Source organism: Corvus brachyrhynchos, unplaced genomic scaffold, assembly GCF_000691975.1.
Source record: "Corvus brachyrhynchos isolate BGI_N302 unplaced genomic scaffold, ASM69197v1 scaffold27, whole genome shotgun sequence".
NCBI lineage: Eukaryota > Metazoa > Chordata > Aves > Passeriformes > Corvidae > Corvus > Corvus brachyrhynchos.
In genome coordinates, this window is record NW_008239139.1 from 1,350,814 (window position 1) to 1,372,768 (window position 21,955).

The 21,955-nt window shown below is 41.9% G+C and overlaps 1 protein-coding gene across 3 annotated transcripts in view; it reads right to left on the reverse strand.

The window, feature by feature from the left end:
* The window catches only part of DENND5B (DENN domain containing 5B), a 111,236-nt gene that overhangs the window by 22,293 nt on the left and 66,988 nt on the right, over positions 1–21,955 (reverse strand). For all 3 annotated transcript variants that reach the window (XM_017740006.1, XM_017740005.1, XM_017740004.1), the window contains exons 4-7: positions 15,680–15,867; positions 11,421–11,954; positions 9,821–10,052; positions 7,584–7,734 (exon numbers count right to left, since the gene is read on the reverse strand). In XM_017740006.1, the coding sequence (XP_017595495.1) occupies positions 7,584–7,734; positions 9,821–10,052; positions 11,421–11,954; positions 15,680–15,867 (1,105 nt within the window). The remainder of the gene's footprint in view (positions 1–7,583; positions 7,735–9,820; positions 10,053–11,420; positions 11,955–15,679; positions 15,868–21,955) is intronic.

Sequence of the window (21,955 nt, forward strand, 5' to 3'; positions counted from 1 at the left end):
ACGTCAAGAAAACAAATACAAAGGAAGAAATCTGGGTCTGCATGTAATTATGGTTCATCACCTCAGGATCCCATATGACAACACATTTATTTTTAAAGCAATTTTATTTTTTTGTGGCCTCAAGTCTCTGCTAACAAAACAAAACAGCCCAATAGGTGTCTGCACAGCAAATGCTGATACCTTCGCAGAGGAACACATCACTGACATAAGTGTCTTTGCACCTCCACAGAAGTCTTAAAAATATACAGCCCCTGAGTTTAGTAAGTCACCATTATAAAGTTTTTTTTTTTTTCAGAAGCAACAGCCAAAGCCTTGTTAGATGACTAAGAGGGGGAAAAGAAACCCCTACATTTTAATAATCTCAACAAGCAGAGATGTCACAGAAAAACACTCAAACAGAGGATAGCAGATATTAATGTGACTTTAGCCACTGGGCTCTGGAGACCTTCCATCTGTTGCAAGTCAGGACCACGTTTATGTTTCACACAACAGAATGCCAGTAACACATTGGAAATTTAAGTTATAGATCAAATACTACCCTGTATCACAGTTTTTCTGCTCCAATTTATATGGTTATTTTCTGATTTTAGACAGAGCTTGGATCCCTCTCCACCTGCATTTCTGCAGTTACTGCAGATGAAAGAATTACTAAAAGTGTCCTTTGAGGGAGCACATCTCACCAAAGGCGAAAGCAGAACGAAAGCCACAGAATAATTACAAAATAATACACCACCATTAAAGCATTTTCAGTTCATTCCACAGCTGTACTTCACCTGGGAGAAGGCACAGCCCATTCTCCAGATTATTAATCAGAACTATTTGAAAGTTTTAAGCATTAAAAAAGTGAAGATCGTTGGGTATTTATGAAAAAATAGACTGCTGCTTGTTAGCTGGAGCAATTACACACACTGAGCTGCATGTTCCCTCTTTTCCAAACTCTAAGTTGAAGAAGAGGAGCTGTTGAGTCGATGGGTGGGGTCTGTGCATTTGGATGCTGCTCTGAATCTGTCTGGGAGGTTTTGTGAAGATCTAACAGCAGATAAGCAGGATTAAGCAGCTAAATCTTTTAAAGCCTTTTCTTTACTGGGCCACATAGAATTTTCCCAAAACAACGCTTCAGTATTACAATAACCATTCCCTCTCCTCAGCAGTGTGTTTTAAATTGCTCTGCCTCTCCCTGTGATCACTTGAAGTGATTTTAAGGGGGATAAAAGCCCCAGTGGCCACACCACCTCCCTCAGGCTGCCGAAATCCATGCGGGTACCTCTCCTGGCCCTGTCATCAGCTGCTGCTCTATTCACACCTCAGCCCAGGTGCTGCCAAAGCAGCATGGAAAGCTGTTCCCCCACCAGCAACCCTTTGCTTCTTGTTAGCCCTCAGACTTGGGCTTTTAAAATAACCACTACTGCTGGTGTCCCTCCTCTCCTTGTCCTGAGGAGATGAAGCCCTCCTGGCTGGTCTGCCTGGCACCTGAGAGCACGCACAGCACTGCTGCTCAGCCTGGATGCTGCCCAAGTACTCCCTGACCCCCAAAATGTCCTCTCCCCTTTATTTTTTGCTGGTAGAGGCATGAGCATGGACTACTGGCATGTTTCATTTATTCCTCACAACGGAGACATTGCTACAAGCACCAGGTCTCTGGGGATGGAGAGGATGCGGCTTGGGTGCAGTGTTGCAGGGAGCCCAGGGACCAGCTGCCTCCATGGAGAAGTGAGGAAAGGCTCATTTCAGTGTGTCTGCCTGTATCTAACTCCCATGTCCATAGATGAATGCTCCTCACCTCCAGGGACTGTGGAAAAGCAGTGATATTTCAGAGGAGGGACCAGGAAAGAAGTTCAATACATGGAAATGAAATAAGGCACCTCCAATTACGACCTTTGTAACATGAAGGCAGTCAAGTCAGTATAGTTTAGTATCAAATTAGACCCAACAAGCACAGGAATAGGTTTGCAGAGGTTGAAGGAAATGTAATGGTGCCATTTGGAACACCCCACGTTAAGTATCATCTTTTACATTTCTGTAATAAAGAGGTAAGGTAGTCAGCAGCAAAGCTGCACTGTCAGAAACAATCTAGCAAACCAGCACCTCACACCAGGGACTGGCCACACTGTACTGAGACCATGTGTACACACCTCTTTCTTCCCCTACCTTTTCCCTGGCCTCCCTTTTTAAAGCTCCCTGGAGAAATGAAGAAATTATGTCTTCCCAAATCAGATATGGGTGTAGCAGGCAAGATTTATACTGCAAAACATGAACATGCTGCTAGAGAACTTCTTTCTCAGATGGATTTAATCAACATTGCTGTCACCATGAAAACCACTACTGTAATTTAGAATCCATTTACATGTGATAAAGGAGAGAAGGAAGGAGACAAATGCACTTGTCTCCTCATATACACCATCTCGTGAGCCAGGCTGCTATTCATGTCTGCAAATCATGACAGTACCCATTCTACCTATATATGTCCATCAAAGGAGTTACCTGAGTTTCTGCATCCACAAATTAGCACAGAGCTGTACTACACCCACCAAACCCCCCCAAAGCATGCACACATTAAACACACACAGACTGCACATGCAAACTCCTTGAGCTCAGATGGAGTTTCTGTGGGACCACACAGAGATTCCAAGTCAAATACATGTCAGACCAAACAAGAAAAGGAATGTTGAACCTGAGCTCCACCTGATCATGCATGGGCTGACAGGGGAGGGGACCCACAGTGTGAATCTGCTCCACAAACACTGCTCCATGGTAAGGAGAATGAAGACTTAGATGGAGATCTCTGCTGCAGGGTGGAATAGGAAAGCTTTGAAACTGCTCATTGGGTGGACAAAAATTAGTAAAATGCCTTAAAGAGAGTGGCCTTGAACTGACAGGCTCTTTTACGCGTTTATATGAAAAGAAGTGATTTTAAAGGGTGGCACACACAACTGTCATCCTTTGCAAGGAACAGCTGTAGTGAATGACCAGCACCACCTCTTAAGCCCTGAGGAACCACTGTCTTATGAGGTATTTAATTTTCAAGTCCCTTGAGATAGAGGTCCTGTTCAGGGCAGAGCAAATGGAATAGCGGATGCAAGGATACAATGCACATTTTCCCCTGTCAGCTTCAATTCTGCACACCTATGTTAAAATGATATATTAACTCAGGGAAGTTAATTGCACTTTTCCTGCCTTGCACCAGCTGAGCAGAGGATCAGTAGCTCAGGAGACTTGCCCATCAGGTTCCAAGTCACCATAGCACACATTTCCTACCTCAGAAACCATATTTAAGTACAGATTTTCCATCACAATTCTTGAAAATGAATATATTCGAATAAAGTGGTTCATATTTTCATTGCACCCATCAGTGGTTTGCTACATTAGGTTACCTAAATACTGTAACTGCTTGTTTCAGATCTTCTTACGTAATAGGTGAACTTTTACTACTCACAAAATTTAAATAAGCTCAGTGCTGCGTATGGATGGCTCATTGCTGACTCATTTCATGCTCATCCAGATGCACTGCAGAGATGCTACTCTATATAACTTGCAATTGTTTGACTTGATCAAAAAAGAAGATATCTTCACTTAACATAGCCTTAAAACAGTACCCAACAGATAGGGAGGTAGTAAAAGGCCATATAGTATGAAGCACTCATTAAAAGGGAAAGGCCATTTCCCATACAAAAAGTAATTTAGTTAAAACCAGAATAAATTCTGCCATCATACAGAGAGCTACATCAAGCCCTTTGCATTATATTTGCATAATATTTCCTTTAAAATCATTACCCGCTGTTAAATGCTAGCAACAAGCAAACAAGGGTCCTGTTTAAAAATGAGGAGAACCATAGCCCCAGGCAGATAAACCCTGGGCAATTCCCAGCTTGAAGGGAGGGCTGAGGATGAAGGCCACAGGACAGTGCCCATACAAGTCATGTCATAAAATGGAGCACAAAAATGAATCAATTTCATACACTCCTAGCGCAAGGGTTTTGTAAATAAATACTGACACAGTGGTCAGATCAGCAAAACACAGCTGAGGAACAAATGCCTGGAGAAAGCAAACAACTTCTGAAATCTGCTTCATGGGTAAGAGCAACACATCACTCAGCAAAAGCCTGAGGTGAGAGGCCAAGTACAGTGGGATCTATGCTTGAAGACTTGGACTGTGCCCTCCTTTGGGGATTGCTGCACGTCAGGTAGGACAGACAAAAGCACAAGGCTCACAGAGAGCTGGGATGCGAGTGAGAGGGCTCAGGTGAGAGAAGTGGCCAGGGCAGGAAAGAGGAAACAGGCTGGTCAGGGAAGGAAGCAAGGAGGAAAGTAGGGCTCCAATAAAGAAGTGGGGGGAAAGCAGGTCTAAACAGAGAGGAAGGCAAAGAAAGGGTAATTAAAGCCATTTTGTAAATGTGTAACAAAGCAAGCCCTTCATTTGAAAACCAAAAGAAACAAGAAAAAAATCAGTTCAGTTGTTCTTTGAGGGCATTCAATACAAATCACCAGAATGCAAATATATTCCCATGCTTGGGAATCACTGTTTTCCTCTGCAATATTTAATCTCATTTATCAAGCTTCTTAGTACAAATTAAGTTACAAGGTAATCAATTAGATTGAAAACACAGCTTGTTTCATTGTTTTAATTTTGCACTGTAAGCATATTCCCCCTAATTTAACAATTAGCTAATCAAAAACCATGAAGTGTTTATGTAGCTTGGCTTTTTGTCATTCAAATTCCACTCCTGGATCATTGCAAATGCATCAGCCAGTGGAGTCCCAGCTACAATTTTAAAGCCTGGCAGAAAATGCACACAGGGAAGAAGGGAACACATAGAAACCACAGCGTGGGCTAGGGTTTGAGAAGGGAAATGAGGGCTCTGGAAACCACAGCTCTTTTCCAGAATAATAGACAAACTGCCCAGGGACTGCAGCCTGTTTTCTCCTGGGACGCTTTCTAGGAGGACTTCTGCAGAAGCCACTGCTTTACACAGTTAGAGCAGCATGTAGGGGATGCTTTCGTACCCAGAGGAAGCTGCAGCTACTCTCTGCAGATTCAGAAGGTTTTCCCATGATGTGGGGGATGTATCAGAGGCAATGAGCACGGAGGGAGTCCCTCAAGTGGGACACTGCTGCCTGGTGGGAAGGAGGACAGAACTGGATGGGGTGTTCTGGGTTTAGTTTAAATTGTTTAAATCACATATAGGATCTAGAACTGAAGCTAGAAGTGTTTGTTGTCTGCATTACATTTGTGATTTAGATAAAACATACCACAGATATAACAGCCCAGTAAATGACAGAGGTATCTTTAGTGCTCCTCCTGCTTACAGGAAGGGAACAGCCAGATAACATTATGAGCTCTGGTTATATATTTGTTAGTTTATCAGTCCAGAAAGGGAAGCAATAAATCCCTGACTGCTGGCCACTGAGGACATGTTTCCATTAAAACACCTCTGAATTGGTCTATCTGCTACTGTCCAGCAACAATCGACTGCAACATGGGAATTATTCCCACCTTCCCACAAACGCATGTCCTTACAAAATTCAGGACAAAATTTGTTATGTAAAACTGAAGCCTGCAAAAATAATTGTCATCTACACAGCAATATCCTTTGCATTCGTTTTATAATATAAATATACAATATCTACATCTAAAGTGTCTGGAAATGTAGCTGGAATGTTCTCTTACCCCATACCCAATATGCAAAGGCCCAGTCCTATAAGCAAAATGTATCTCCAAGAACACTGGGAAATTGAAACTAATGGAAGGCTCTACTTAAATTGATTTTGTGGTCAGAAGAGTCATGCTGTATTTGCAGAAAGCATGGAAAAGCTGTTCAATACGTGGGTGTAAAATCAGCAGAATTACATGTCTTAAATGGGAAAGAAAGAGTCTTCTCAGCTGCTCACATGAACACCAGGAAGAAAAAAGATATTAAACAGATGGTCTTGAGATTTTTCCAACTACAAACCTTTTTGGCAACATACAACTGGAGGAATTCCAAACATTTGTCACTTTGACATCGCTTTGCGGTAAGTGATGGGATTTTGGTACTTACAAATTCTGAAACATGTTGCAATCTAAATCAAAATTATCACTCAAGGAGTTAAAGTCACATTTTAGAACAGGTACCAACCTAACAGAAGCAAATCTCAAAGGGCATAAGGAAAACTATTTTAAAGTGATGCTTATTCATAGATTCACATAGATTTTGCAATAGAGACAGAAGATTTAAGCACCTTCAAGCAGGCTGGGCACACTCACACTGTTGCTGACACTGTAAAACTGAAACCCACCCATAAGGATAAGAGGCAGACTGCTAAATACAGCACCTCACAAGATGAAGAAATCCTCCATTCCTCAAACGACCATTACCCATAAAATTCTGTCTCTGTTTGCAGGAAGACTGAAAGCAAAGGAACTTTGAAATATGTGTTCCTCCTTTTTGGTTAGTCCTGGGGTTTTTAAAATTTCTTTTAAAGAATTGCATTTCTTCAAACATTCAGTGCTTAAGGATATCTCATTTTATCATTTGCAATTCTTATTTCTACCAGGTTATTAAAAAGGGCTTAGCTAGCATGGGTATGCACAAAAGGTGTATAAATAGAACTTAGTGGGCACCTCATGCAGAAGCTCAGAGCAGCGTGTGTGCATGTACACAACTAAAACAAGAGGTAGCTTTAACATTTGAACAGCTGCAGCCTTTGAAGCTCTTGGATTTACCTGTGCTCCCACATTTTGTCTTCCAGACTGGAATTGAGAGCTTCAACTGGTAATTTGATGAATTTGTAATCAAAGATGCACAAATACTTCACATTTGAAGAGGGAGAAACCCCTCCTCATTCACGGGTTTTGAAGGAAGAAAGATTAAAAATAAAGGAACTCACAGCACTTACTTTGTATTATAACTGTACAGGTGTAAAGTGTATCAGTGCTCCAGGTTCCCATTTCACATTAGGTAAATGAACCATGTAATGGCATGCTAAATTCCACAGCTATAGGTACCCCTATAATCTTATCAAAGTGCACCAAAGAACCTTATCAGACTCAAAAAAGAAACCCGGGTACAGAAGCACATGCTTTCCACCCTCACCAAGTTATTCGTCCAGGGTATTCTAATGTGGAAACTGAAGGAGAGCTGTAGAAATCTCTAGGTCAAGTAATAACAGCTAAAGAGAGGAACGGAGTGGGCATTATTTCATTCTGCAGGATGGTATAGAGGTTTCAATACCAAAATTTCTTCCAGAATCTGAATTTTGGCTTGAGCTCCCAAATTACTGTATTCAGTGCAAAACAGCCAAACAATTCATTTGAAACTCATAAGAACATTGCAAACAAAAAAATTTTTATGAGAAGACAGAGTACTTACCATTCAACAGAAAACAGTAGTGAGGAATCTTCCCCAAAACAGAGCTAACGCTTCCTGACATAACCCAAACAATGGTTATATCTTCAGAAGTGGCAGCCCATACAAACCAGAAATGGGAACAGCTGTTGGGTTCAATAGACTGGTTATATGCCATCCAAAATTAGGACTTCTGTCCAGTGATGTGAAGCATTTGTATGAGAAACCTGCTTTTAAATACAGAAATAAAACCTGACTTACTTGTTATTGGTGGGTCCCGTTGCCAAGACATCAGACTGCAGCTTTGGGAAAAATCCTTGTTCATATTTCCCTTGGCCAATCTTCATATCGAGCAGGTGAGGGTGGATGGCTGTGTGGTCAATCTTCATCAGCCGCTGCTCGATGGACTGGGCTGCAGGTGACAGTCACAGGTGAGCAGCTGTGTCACCAACACCCCAGGGCACGCGCTGTCACTACAGCAGTGCTCATGCTCAGACCCCTGAAAACCCACTAGAATGTTAAACAGTGACCTCAGACACAGAAATCTGCCACTCACAGAGGTGAGGAGACAGTTGTGCTGTTTTTTTTAAATTTTGCTTTTAGTTTCTTTACCCAACACAACGAGCACTGGTGCAAACGTGTTAGCTGTTAAGCAAGCAGGTATTACAGGAGCCTACGAGATGCATTAGGAACTGGCAAGAGCAGTGCCATCTTCCACCAAAATCCCTTGTTTGGTTTTAAGGCTTCTTCAGCAGAACAGAGACCTCCAAGGCCAGCTGCAACCCCTGGGGGACTGGGCACCTTGCTTAGCCCCACGTTCCCTGGGCAGATGCATGGCTGGGGGACACCCGAGTTCTGCAAACATCTGGGACTATAATGATCCTCCTCCTGAAACTGGGTATGCCTTTACTGGATGACAGGCCTTCAAAAAGCACAGCTAACTGTAGCAAGACCTGAGCAGCATGAAGAAGATGAACAGATTCTTGGAAACAGGGAAGCCTGTGGTAAGATGGGAGAGGGCTTCCCAGGAATCTCAGCTCCACTGAGACTAAAGCGGTTCAATCCTTTGCTTGAAGGACTTGTGGGTTTCAATCTCAAACCTCGAGCAGGATGAAAATAAAACCTTGTCACCCCCCCTTAACTTGTGAAGAACTGGGGAAAGGAGGTGTATGGGGGAATTCAGAATTTAATTAGCAACCTTAATATTCAACTCTTTCTAGCCCATCTATTAACAGGCAGGCCTGTTCTTTCAGCGTATCACATCTAGTGAATACATATGCAAAATGTGGAAGCTAAATCTCTTTTTCATTTGTCAAGAACAACACAGAACTCATTTCCTCATTTTATAAAACTGTGATGGGAAAGAAACTGTCACAAGATTTACATACATTATCATTAGAAACTCAGCAAGTATTTTTTTCCCCTCTAAAACAACATAAAAATCACTTTGTATGGTTCCATTTTGGAGAAAAGGAGTGGGTAGTGTGGGGTCAGAGGGTTTGAAGGGTTCCAAAAACAGTTAAACAAACAGGTGCTGGATCAGTGCTGGGGTCACATATACTGTGAATGGTAAATATGAAGGAAAATTGGTATTACTATCAGTTTGCTGCTTTTCACAAGACAGAAAATGAGGTTCTGGTGCCACAATATCTGCCAAAACTAGACGCTGAATAGACAGTTGACCTGCAAATTAGAATTGGGTTTAGACAGAAAAAGTTAAGCAGACACAGATTTCTATTTCTGACATGTTGATAACAAGTAAAACACTGAAGGAGTTAAACAGAAAAAAACCCCATGAGAAATGTGTTTGCCCTAGCTTACTAATATGTGTCCCAACAAATTTAAGAGTATAATTTCCCTGTATTACTTAGAAATTAAATAAATACTTACACAAGTATTAAGTAAGAAACTCAAGTATAATTTGAAAATGCATCCTGTGGCTGTAATGGAAAAAAAAAATCCAAGCCTTCAGTAGAGCGTACTGCTCATTAACACTGAACATCTACTGCTGGAGGTACTAAATATGCCACACAGGATTACGTCCCCGGCATCCCCTGCTGCTTTAACGAAATGGTGTAAGGCAAAACAATGTCTTTTTATGGGAAGGGGGAGACAAGGCCAGTGGAGCAGACACCGGGGCTCGACTCCTCAGAGTGGCTGGCACTGGTCCAATCACCAGGCTGAAGGAAAGCTCTCCTGGCAATGGAACAGGAGCTGCCTGAAATGAGAAATTGTGAGCCAGTTCCGTTTGGGTTTGGGTTGAGTTTATTAAAGGCACCAGCCTAGGAGAGCTCAAAGGGAAAGGAAAGCTCCTGCCATTTCTGGTGTTTAATAGCATCCTAAAGTTTTTGCTTAGATGCGATAAGGACATTGCTGAGTCCTCCTCAGGTAGCTCTAGGACTTCCTCATCAACTGCAACACTCAGATGACTGAGGACCTATATTTCTTGGTGGCTGACACTGTACTTTTGAATATTTTACCAGCCCGTCTGAACGTACCTGCTTCTTTCAAAGTGCTGCATTTCTGGTAGTTGGATGTCCGCAGTGCAGGGGCCCTGACATTATATAGCCTTATTTTCTCAATTCGGGAGTCAAAAACTCGTAGAAAAGGGTCCTTCTCTTCCCACTGGGAGATGATCTTGTTGTCTATGAAGGTTGCAAACATCTGTGTTTCGATGAAGTGCGAAAGGAATGGGAGGTAAGGCTCGGGTTGGTCCGAAAGGAAGGAAGCCTGAAATACAGAACAGCTCATTAGAGCCATGTTCCTGCCCAGCACTGACATGCCCAGCCATCCTTTGGCAGAGAACTGATCCAGCAGCCAGCAGGAAGGCTTGGACAAGGTCTCCCCACCATAAAAACACCACTCAGAGAGGTGTGAATGCATCTACAAAGGGGTTTGGTTCAGAACTGTAAGAAGTAAGCTGTCAGGGAGACTTTGTGACAGCTGGAACAAAGGGAATATGGAGTCACTGAAGTAGGGCTCGTGCTGCCTGCTTTTTCAAAGCAACCTAGCAGCTATCACCCACAAGAATAAACCCTGTGCAATGCACGGCAGACCAGCACGTGTGCTCACTTGGGACCTCTGGTCTGGGCCTCACTGCTCAGGACCATATCGCTTATTAAGGTGTCACACCTATCAAGGGGTGTACAGTGCTCTTCAGCTTATGCTCTTCTGTGATGTTACACAGGGCAATTAATCACGAATTTCCAATTAGAACTGTGTGTCTAAGCCTTTAACTGAGCTTTGAAAACCCTAAACTTAACAGCCCATTTTATTGCAGAGGCACTAGCAGAGATTGCCTAAACAACCCCATCCTTTTGAATGCTGCACTGTTTAATGCCTGAATACAAACAAACCAGTAAAAGGCATGGCAGCAATTTTTTTTAATCAAAAACTCAGATCAGTATTTAGTCTGTTCCTCACTACTCATCCTTTTAACCTTTTCCTTAGAGAAGGACTTGTATCTGAAAAAGATGATGGCTAAGAACACTATCTACTTTGTAGGGTCACTCAGCAGTTGTGCAAGCTTCCCAACATTTCCCATTCCTTTTGCTATCCACCCATCTCTTTATATCCCCAATTTTAATCTTGAGGGATTCCATTCCCTCTTGTGCACACACTACAATGGAGTCATAACAGTACTCTTGTGCCATAACGAAGTGATAACTTTCTTCAGAACAACAGTACCCATTACCAAAAACCTCTACAGTGAGATTAGGAAACATGAAAGACTAGATCTGTTTTTTTGTCTCAAGTGTGCACCTCTCCTCTCAACAAACGAAAAAAGAAAGACAGACAGACAGAAAAAGAAGTCACTTTGCATTGCTACCCTTCCACCGAGCCCACAGGAGCAGCCCCATGAGCTAGGCAGAAGCCTGCCAGCTTGGTTTGTACCAGTGAGGATGGCTCTGAACAGCTCAGTGGATGTGCTCCGATTTACTCTGGCAGGAGATCTGGCCCTGCGTACTGGAAATGGACAAAACTCTCCATGAGGCAGATGAAGAACAGCAGATTAAAGAGCACCTAGGCTGTACATACAAATACAGCTATCCTCCCTCCCCCTTTTAGATAGAGACACGAATACACGGCTATCTTTACTTTGTCAAAGTTTTGCATTTGTTCCCTGTTTGTCAGCCATGACTCCATGTCGGGGGCAGCCTGGATGACAAAAGCCTCGTAGTCAGCGAACATCTGTGTGAAGCGGTTGGCGAAAACCTCGCGGAGCTGCACGTTCAGTTTGTAGTCCCTCAGCTCCAGCTCCTCACACGACAACTTTCCATCCTTCTCCTCTGTGAGGGGAGTGGTGATGGTCATTTTCTCCATGGTCACGCCCGTCCTCTTGGCCAGGGCTTGCAGGCGGGCGATCGTCTCGTTGCCTTTCAGCAGCTCGTACATGTTGAGGGCATTGCTGGGGATGTTCCCGTTCTTCTTGTCATTCACCAGGTCACTAAGAACCAGATTCTTGAGTTTCGTGGCGCTGTCGCTGCAGTGCAGGTTGCCTTCTGGAGGGATCCCAAACTGCAGGAGTACCTCAGAGATTTCCTGGATAAACTCCAGCTTGTTGGGGAACTGGGGGAATTCCTCTGGCAGCTCGATGAAATGGTTATCGATGTCTACAAAGCACAAGTTTGCCTGAAATACAAACAGAAGTCTCAAAATGGACACTCAGCACTGAACTGGTTCCTCTGTGACATAGCCTTTTTTCCCAGGGTGCTTCCAGACAGAAGGGTAAGCAACATGTACACAGGACACTTTAGCTGCGTTGTCTAGCCCGTGACATTTCAGACTTCAGTAAAGCTGAGGGCCAACTGGATGACAAATAAAGGCTCCTGCCCTCTCCTGTTCCCCCAGGACATGCAGACCCCAAACTTTCCACTACAAAGATTTCATATGCCCTCCCAGAGCACACCACCTGTGGGAAGACATAAAAGGTAGAAAAGCTTTAGGTGTGAGAAAAAAGCAGGATTCAGGAATAAAGCAGAAGAGTTTAGAGATCAGCTTTGGCTGAGAAAAGTTGAAGAAGATACACTTAATAGCAAGCAAGGACATTAAAACAATGGTTAGAGTTTCTAGGTTTGGCAGAGATAGGTTTTGAAGTTGCAAAAAATTTGCTTAGCAGGATAGATAAGTTAAGCTTAATAATGGAATATTGTGTGTTCTTACATAAGGTATAACAAGTGAGTATTGTGTACAACAGATGTACGTGCGCTGTTTGTGCTTGGTTAAACAGTTGTCTGTAACTTTTAGAAGCATGCTATTGGCTGAGAAGCTTTTAAGAATGCTCTGTAACCAGGAAGTCTTTGGATGTCTGGGACAACGTGAGCTTTGTACCACCTCTGCCTCAACTCAGTATGTGAGACTGATAATGGAATAAAATAATAAAAGGCTCCTGGAATGCTTGTCCAAGCTCCCCATCCCGTTTGCCGATGAAAACGCCAACACCACCAAGCAGGAAGTGCAGCACCACTTCTCAGCCCATATAAATACCCCTTGTGTGAGTTACTGCATCTCACGGGCACATTTATTTTACCAGGATCCAACTGCAAGAAGCCTCTGCAGCTGTGCTACCAAGAAATGAGATGTTCAGCAAGAAAGATGACACTGCTTCAAGCAGAACTATAAAAGAGAGTCCCATGGAAATCCTTTGGGATTATATCTGAGTACAGCTTGTCCATTAGAGGCCAAGCCCTACCTCCCCACTCCCCTGACCCCCTGTTTCCATGGAGGCTTTTAATATTGGCAATTCCTCTGCCTGAGATTTAAAGAGAGTGCTCTTAGCTTTGCTATGAATGGAGACGGATCTCAGCCCATAAGATTAAAGCTAAGTGGAGACATTAATCTAGCAGAGCAGTTACTTTTACTAGGAAAGTGTCAATGGAGGGATGGAAGAACCCCACATAAAAATTAATTACATTGCAAATGCACCCTCAGGAATAACAGCAGAATGAAAACCAGTAATTGATCTTCTGAACGGCGGCTTACATCTGAAATTCGCTGTCTGAGTGCACTGTGCTGAGTAAAATCTTAAACCAGGTCAGATTCCCAAGGTGCTGGGCTCTGATGGGTTTTATCCTGGCATAAAACTGCAGAACAGGAGATGCAGAAAACTTACAAGGCAGCAGCAGGTCTTTGTTAGCCTGACTTGGCCATTAGCACAGCTCCTCTGCCTTCTCTCAGGCTCTTACCAAACGCCCTAGACTAATCTTCAGATTATGTGAAGATAAAAGATTTATTTTCCTTCTTTTTTGAAAAGGTTAATTTTCAAAAAAAACACAGCAAACATGTTTATAATATATTGGACATTTCGGGGACATGTTAATTAACATTAATCCCCTTTCACATAGACACTTTAAAGGGTATGAGGATTCATCTGGTAAAGCAGAAGTGTCCCTTCAGCTTTTTCATATTAAATTTAGTCTGTACAAAGAAATGCATTTCTTCATACAAAACAATTTGCTTTATTTAACTATGCAGCTATTACAGAGTTGTGGCATGTGTCAGTACCATTCTTTTTCTCAGGGACTGCCTTCTTATCTATCAATATTTCATTTCAAAGGCTTTTTAATTTCAGCTCTGCATATCATTTACAAAATTTGAAAACTGAGATTTGGATTCAGAAAACCCTTGGGGAATTGGTCTCACTTCTCTCTTCAAAAACATCTGATGATTAAAGTTAATGCAGGGAGATTAGTAACCTTAAGACAGCATGATAGCCAGTTGTTAGAATTTTTATCTCTAACAAACAAATGGTTTATATTTAGAGCAAGAGCTTGAAAAGCTAGCCTCTGGCCTGAACAATAAAGGAATGCTAAAGCGAACGGTGCTTCATCACTGCTCACATGCTGAGGGGGTTTTTATTTTTTATTGTCTAGAGGAATTTGAGATTCAAGATCTTCTCTCTTCAATATGCTTTCTTTCTTTTCCTCTCCCACAGAGCATACTGGACCTGTGGTATTCATAAATGCTGATATTTTCCACTTATTTGTTAAACGTCATGGAGGGGGCAGATTCCACCCCACTATTACTCTTCTCTCCCTGGTGATATTTGTTATTCCAGCGATACTGCAATATTAAATACTGTCACGTTAAAATTTTAATTTAAGGAAAATGACAGCTTAATCTGCTAACCAAAAGCATGTGACTAAGAATTTTAAAAACCACAGTAATTATGTAATATTAGCACGGTTTTACTGAGGAGCATAGCTAGATAGCAGCTTTGCTTCCACACCAGTGCAGATTTCATGTGGTCTGGTCACTGTATCCATAAGGTAAAACTTGATTTGCAGTTCCATGCCACCAAGGCTGATTCAGTCACATTCATGCAATACTTAAAATAGACCTTTATAAAAAATTGTATTACCCCTGCCCTGTGTGTATCCCTCCACTTCCACACAAAACCTCCCACCCCTGCATATTCTCCTCTGCTGCTGCTCCCACCTGCATTCTCAGTCAGAGCAGGTATTTGGAAGCCTTAGGAACTCTGCCCCTAGGAGAGGTCCCCTCAGCACAGCCACTGTCAGGAGATGTTACTGCTGCATGAACAGATACTCTTGGGGTTCCCACTGATTTTAACAAGAAACCTAAGTTAAAAAGCACACGGCATGCTCTGGTTCCAGTCACCACCTGGAATGCAGACAGGTGAGCCATGCTCCAAAGACTTTGCTGTATGGCCAGGTTAAAATGTGAAGCAGTTTTAATCACCATCAAATTTTGAGGAGCAAAATCTCCATTTCACTCTCCACCACCACCAAGGATTTAACCCTTAGATTAAGAGGATGACCTCTCCTTCCTTTTTTTTTCCTCTCTAAATGGTTCACAGGCACAGTATTAATGCAAATCTGGCTTGTTTGAGGCCAGGATGCTGGTCTAGTAATAGACCAGGAACACATGGGCTCAACCAAGGATGGGATGCAGCTGGCAGGACAAGGTACACTCCTCAGCAGCAGGGGGACAGGAACAGGTTTACACCATCTAGCAACTGCACCTGACATCCAGATCCATCAAGATCCTCCCTGAATGAAATGCTCTTTAGCCCTCTGTCAGTAGGACTGTGACACTGACAGAGTAACAAAACCTGGTGAAGTGTGTGATATAGGGAAAGCCAAGAAATGTTCAGCTTTGTCACAACAAATAGCAGACGAGAAGCATTTAGAAATCAAAACAGTAAGTGGAACTCATTAAATTCAGAAATGGACCAAGAAGGGCTGTGGAGACTTCCCTACTATCTCACTCCTGCTGGCAATCAGTCCTCACAATGCCAGACAAGCCTCCTAACACCAAGCATTGTTTTCCAGCAGAAACTCACACAAATATTAATAAGGCATTTCAGGATAGTAACCCCAAAGGTGGACACTGACCTCCTGAGGCAGCTCCAGCTTGGAGCGGTCGGTGCCCTCCTTAGACTGCAGCCCCATCAGGTAGGGAACAGGAGCATCCAGAAAATGCAGGAGAGAGGCAGGAAGGATGGGGACGTACACATGCTGCCACTGAAACGGGAACAGCAGCGTTGTGATTCCTTCTGCCACCGTCATCAGACGCTGATAATCTAGACATGGGAGAGAAAGAGAGGCAGATATTGAATTATCTCCCTGTGTTCTGCTTTTGAGACCTGTTTGGCAAGGACATCAGTGACAAAACAAGACAGAAACCACGTTTATACGATAACATGTTGTTTGGAAAGTAAGACAGTACTTAAGAACCTTAAACATTATTTAATTTGTTAAAACTCCTTCTTCCCACAAAGAAACGGCTGAGTATAGATATTCATGCCTTATCTAGATCTTTTCTGTCATTAAATTAATTTATTAAAAGGATACCAAAAGTTCTGTCTGTAGTACAGGATAATAATAATACTCTAATTTCATAAAAAGCATGTATTTTTACATGGGGAGAAGAGGAGAAAGAAGTGAACTTCAAGGAAATATTGTGGTTTCTGGCTTGCTCCTGCCTGCCTGCTTCTGCCTCACTTGCTACTATTTCCAAAGCTGAGTGTACTCTCCAGAAGACTTGTCTTGGCCACATACCAGCAGAAGTTTACAGTCCCTAGGTATATAAAAGCAGTGCTTTTAAGTTAAATCCAAACAGAAGCCTAATATAAATTTAGTTCACAAATACATTCTGTGTAGCTAGCATATGCATATTTATATTACATTACTTTCCCAAATTTGTATTTAATCCACTAGTTCATTGCTTTGCAATATTTTGGTTCCAGTAAGCAAACCAAATTGTGCATTATTTTTGAAATTAAAATTTATTTTGGCCCAGCTGAGCTGGATGTTTCATATTTTGGGTAAGAGCAAATTATTTATCAAATATCCAGCTGGCATGATGCAATACTACAAGCTATTTAGTAATATAAACGAGGGGATAAATTGAGAACAAATTTTTTAAATAAATAACTAAATAAATCACATATTGGTATTAAAGAGACGGTCATTCTTACAGCTCGAACTGCAGACAATCCATCTGGAAACAGGTAAAGACCCCTAGGTTTGTAAGCTCCACAGCTGTATCTGAACCCAAGTCTCATCAGTGCCAGGCAAGTCTCATGAGCTCTAGCTTGAGCAACTAAAAGATTTTCCCTCTCACTGAGGCCAGACCCAGATCCTGGGTAACACTTGGGCTGTTGCCCATCTCTCCTAGTCCTCTTTACCCCACTCCAGGAAAGTAAAGATACACGTATGAACACCCTGGTTCTGAGTCAGGTAAAAAGCCATTGATGGCTTTTGCCTGGAGAGGAGCCCAGCCTGACCCTTCCTGTTTCCTTAACATCCCAGCCCGAGACCTTGGCAGACACCAACAACAGCAAAAGCACTGTCATCTGACACTGCTCAGCTATTAGGAGGTCTCTGGGAAGATGCTCTTGAATAAATATGCAAATTACAGCAACAAATGCATAACCCATTCTCCTTGCTAGCACCTCTCTGTGAAAAACCAGCCACAATCTGCAGAAGGTCAGTTGGCAGGGCAAAAACATTTTTCATCTTGTCTTACCAATAGCTATTCAGTCAGTCTTTGAAATTATTTTCATGCATACAAGTCAGTCTCAAGGTTACACCTCCCAGCCACTGATCAGTCACTTACGAATCCCTAACCACGCAATGGTCCATAATTATACATGTGCATTCACTGTCCTGGTGAGGAGCACTTACACAAACTCCAGTTATAATACCTACTGTCTCATAACATCTCATAACCCTGAAAGGTTTAAAGATTAAAAACAAAAGAAATCAAATAGAGAAAGTAGCATGTCTTAGTATGCAAGACACCTTCAAAGTCAGTTCTGATCTACATAGCCACATGAAGAAACAGGACTTGGCAGCAAAGTTGCAAGGATCTTTTTGAATAAGAGCATTCAATTCTGGAAATGCATGCTGACTTTTCTCTGGTGCTACTGATAATATTTAACATGGTCACTAGCACAAATTTTGTAATCAATTTAGTACGAGAAGAGCTGTTTAAAAAAAAAAACCAACTAGTGATGACCAAATTATTAGGCTGTTACCAACTAGCAATGCCTGTCAGTGATTAGCAGATAAAAAATGTTTATGTACCCAGCAGTTTTAGCTGAAGAGAGGGACATTCCAGTTTCCTCCAGAAAAATAATATTCAAAAATCTCTAAATTATTTTTTTGTTATCTGTTTCAAGAAGTCAGAAACTCTAGTTACTTTTCATGTACTTTCAAGCCTGTACAAGGTTAGACACCTATCATGTAAAGCCTGAAATAATTTTTGATGGAGAGATTCTTGTACCTATCATCATTTGAAAGAAGCTTACATGGTTACTGAGGACAACCTGGGACCAAGGGATTGAGGAAATGACCTCAAATTGTGCCTGAGGAGGTTTAGATTGGATATTAGGAAAAATTTCTTCACTGAAAGGGTTGCTGAGCATTGCAACAGACTGTCCAGGGAAGGGGTTGAGTCACCATCTCTGGAGGCATCTAAAAGACATGATTTTGTGGCAGTCAGAGACATGATTTAGTGGTGGGTTTGGCACTGTTAGGTTTACAGATGGACTTGATGATCTTAAAGGTCTTTTCCAACCATAACTATTCTATGACTCTTCATGTTCAAAGCTCAGCCTCTAATTTGTTCACAGAATGTTTTCCAAGAGAAACTGCTCAAGGAGGATAACCCCAGGGCAAAATGGTCCCTGGGGTTTCTACTGCAACCACTGCCTCCTAACAGCTTAGCTGGACTCGGTGCAGTGTTGTCTCTCACACCCAACCTTTCCACTGAGTGAAGGAGAGGGCAACAGAGTCAAGCTCAAAGACTCTGGGTCCACCTCCCTTTTCTGGCACCATCTGCTGGGGGCCCTTGGCCAAGTATCTCAGCTCCCTGTGCAGGACACTCAATGGCTGCAGGGCCGTGCTCCACTACAGGTTTGTAGTTCAAACACCATATTCAGCCGTGCTTTACCAAGGTCTGGCAACATTCACATGGCTCACAAGGTATAGTGCTTAAAATGCAAACCCTGAGATACTCCTGTAGAATTACAAATCACTATTTTCTGTTGGAGGTGGAAATGGTTTCAGCATTTGAACATCAATTCCTCATAGAAGTTTTTCTGAAAGAGGACAAAACTTGACAATTATTTGTATTGATGTTGATTTTCTGTAACACACTAACAGGAAATAAGCAATCAGAAATATCTATCCCGAAGAGTTTAAAGTTCAAACACAGGCAGTGACTGAGAGAACAAAACAAAATAATCTTCTTTTCATTTTACAAACTGAGTATAGAAGCTCTGAGTTGTTAAGCAATTCACAAAGCTCAACATAAAAATTGCTTTTGCTGCCACAAAAGAATGTGTTATCTCAAAACCCTTCCCATGCTGCAGCAAAGCAAACCCAAGATCCTTTGAGAAGGGAAAAAGACATCAGTGCTATCCCTGCCCCAAAGAGCTAAGACCTCATTCAGGTTCTACCATCGAAACAGGTTCAAATCTTTGGTCATAATCAAACAGAAGAGAATTTCACCTGGGACCTTCTCAGCAAATGCCCAATCACAGGAATTTTGTGTATAAGGTATGTGTAAGAGCACACACGCTCATTCTACCCAGAAACGGTGTTCCTGCTGGGAACAGTGTGCTGTTATTCCAGTTTCAACACCTCCAGCCTTCCCAACGAAAGCACAATTAGGCCATTTTCCAACTCTCTGTTCCAGTAACCTACCAAAGGTAGGGCAGAAAGCCTACCACAGCACTGGAGTCACAGCCTGGATCCTCTAAATCCAGTCCAAGGCTTTAAAAATAGACTGTGCTTCTTTATTTTCCTATTGAAGTCTCACTTTATATACAATTTGAAAGCACTTGGAAGCTTTTGAAAAGATGAGTTACCTGGACACCACTTCCTTTCCTCTACTGCTTTTTAGAACACACATAAAGGATAACTGCAGCTTTGCAAAGCCACGTATTTAAAAATGTGTCCTGGAAAATAATGATCAGATGGTGTTCTCAAAGAGTACCTTATCAATATGCACCAAACAATTGTCTTTAAACAAAATAAACCAAACCAACAACAGAGAAAGAAAAAAAATCAATGAACCTTAATGAAGAAAAGCTAATTCTTTAGAGGGAAACACTTGAGCGGGCTTTAAAACATTCTTGTGACCAACAGTTTTTCCACATGCTACCTCTTCAAAGTATGATAAGCAATTGTTATTCAACTGCTTTTTTTTCTTTTTATTTTGTAACAAGATATGAATTAGATGAGCCAGATATATTGGAAAAACTGGCAAATAAAAATATTTTGCTTTGAGCTCTGAGTATGAGTCAGGAACAGCGCATAACCAGACCTGTCTTGGGTCTGGGTACCTTCAGATCTGTAATGTTTAAATATAGCACACTGCAGATGAAAAACGAAATCTGAAATTCACATTGGGAGACAAAAATTGTTTATGAAAGCAAAGGTTTTCAAATCAGATCTCAATAGCTCCACAGAAGCAGCACACACAAGTGCTGCAGACATCAAAGTGCCCTGGAAGCTTCCACCTTTCATCTGGTTTGTGTGCTGGCAGCTGTGATGGCTGACAAGCCAGTCCAGGTGACTTGAAGAGATGTTCAGATAAAACACACAAAAATGGTGTAGGAAATGTTTACTCAGTATAGAAATCACCTTGTTGCAGTGCTGCATTCAGGAACCCGGAGAGGCGCTGTGTCATGGGGCTGTAACCAGCACTGACCCAAGGAAATGACCCCTGGCATGTCACTGCCCCTCATCCCTGAGGGAAGGGGGGATTTACCAGCGGGTGACGTAGCACATGAGTTACACCATAAAAGCAGAGTGGCAATTTATGCAAATATGAAAATACATATTTTCTTAAACAGAAGGGTCAAGACAAGCCTGCATCTAATTGCCTGAAGTAAGAATTAGCCTCTCAAACTGGGGGTCAGCTCTGCCCCAAGGGAAACATCCCAAGGCCAATATTCACTGAGGCCAATTTTCACCCTTTTTCCTTGTTGGCCAATGCTTAATGTAAAAAGCTTCTGCTTCAATACATTTCCATTTATATAATTTAGCTATGTCACAGCCTGCCATCAGCAGTTCAGCATAAATTAATTTATGATTAAGAGCCACCCCAAGAATTAGCTCCCATTAGCAGCATGGTTAGGACCACTTTAGACCGCCATGTTATTTATCTGCCATTTGCCATAACTGAAACGTAAAGGCAAGTTTAAATTTCTTCCCCTCATTCTTGAAAGGTGAAGACGTTTCATCATGGAAAAAAAATGAGATCCAATTAAAAAAATAAGTGGAGAGGTTGTGGTGTGTGTATGTGCATAGCGTTAGAAGCAGTGGCCCAATCTCCCTTTATAGCTCACTGTGAACACAAACAGAAGTGGGGCTGTGGCACAGACCTGAACCAGCTCCTTCTCCTTTTTTCCCAATGCTTTAAAACCTTCACTTTTCAAGTCATACTGACTGGCTAACAAAACTGAGCAACTTCTAATTAAAAAATAATATTGTCTCTTCACCTAAGTTAAAAAGGAATACTATATATCATTCTCTGATTATTCTACCCAATTGCTTGTCTTTTTTTTCAGGAAAACACACACTGCAGCCTCCTCTGAGTGTGGTTCTACTGAGGCCCTAAACCCAGGTCTCTTCCACAGCATAGAAAGATTCTTCCCATAGAAGACAACTTCCCACTGATTTGGATGAATATTAGTGTGGAGGGCAACTGTTTAAATAATGAGCAGAAGAGCAAAGGTTTTCTATGGAACTATTTGGTGTAAGAATGCTTTAAAAGGCAAACACATTATGCATGTATTAATTTTTAAAACTCTCCCCCAAAACAGACTTCATAAGAAAGATTGTTCAGACACAACGTTCTCTAGGCAATGACTTTATATATGCATAGTCATTTGTATTATAATTTCAAAGATCAAAAAAAAAATAATGCAAAGAATATTTCAATCTTGGAGGAGCAATTACTCAAGCCCTTGGAAAAACAACTTGGAAAACGCTCAAAATTATAATGAGTAGAAACAGCCTAAGCTCTAAGAAGTTTATCTCTGCCTCATCCACACGTTCCCTCTCATGCTTAAATCCCTAGAAAGGCAGACATACAAAATGGATTGCTGAGGTTTCCACAGAGCTCACAGTTTAATTCATCTCTCTCCAGCAGGA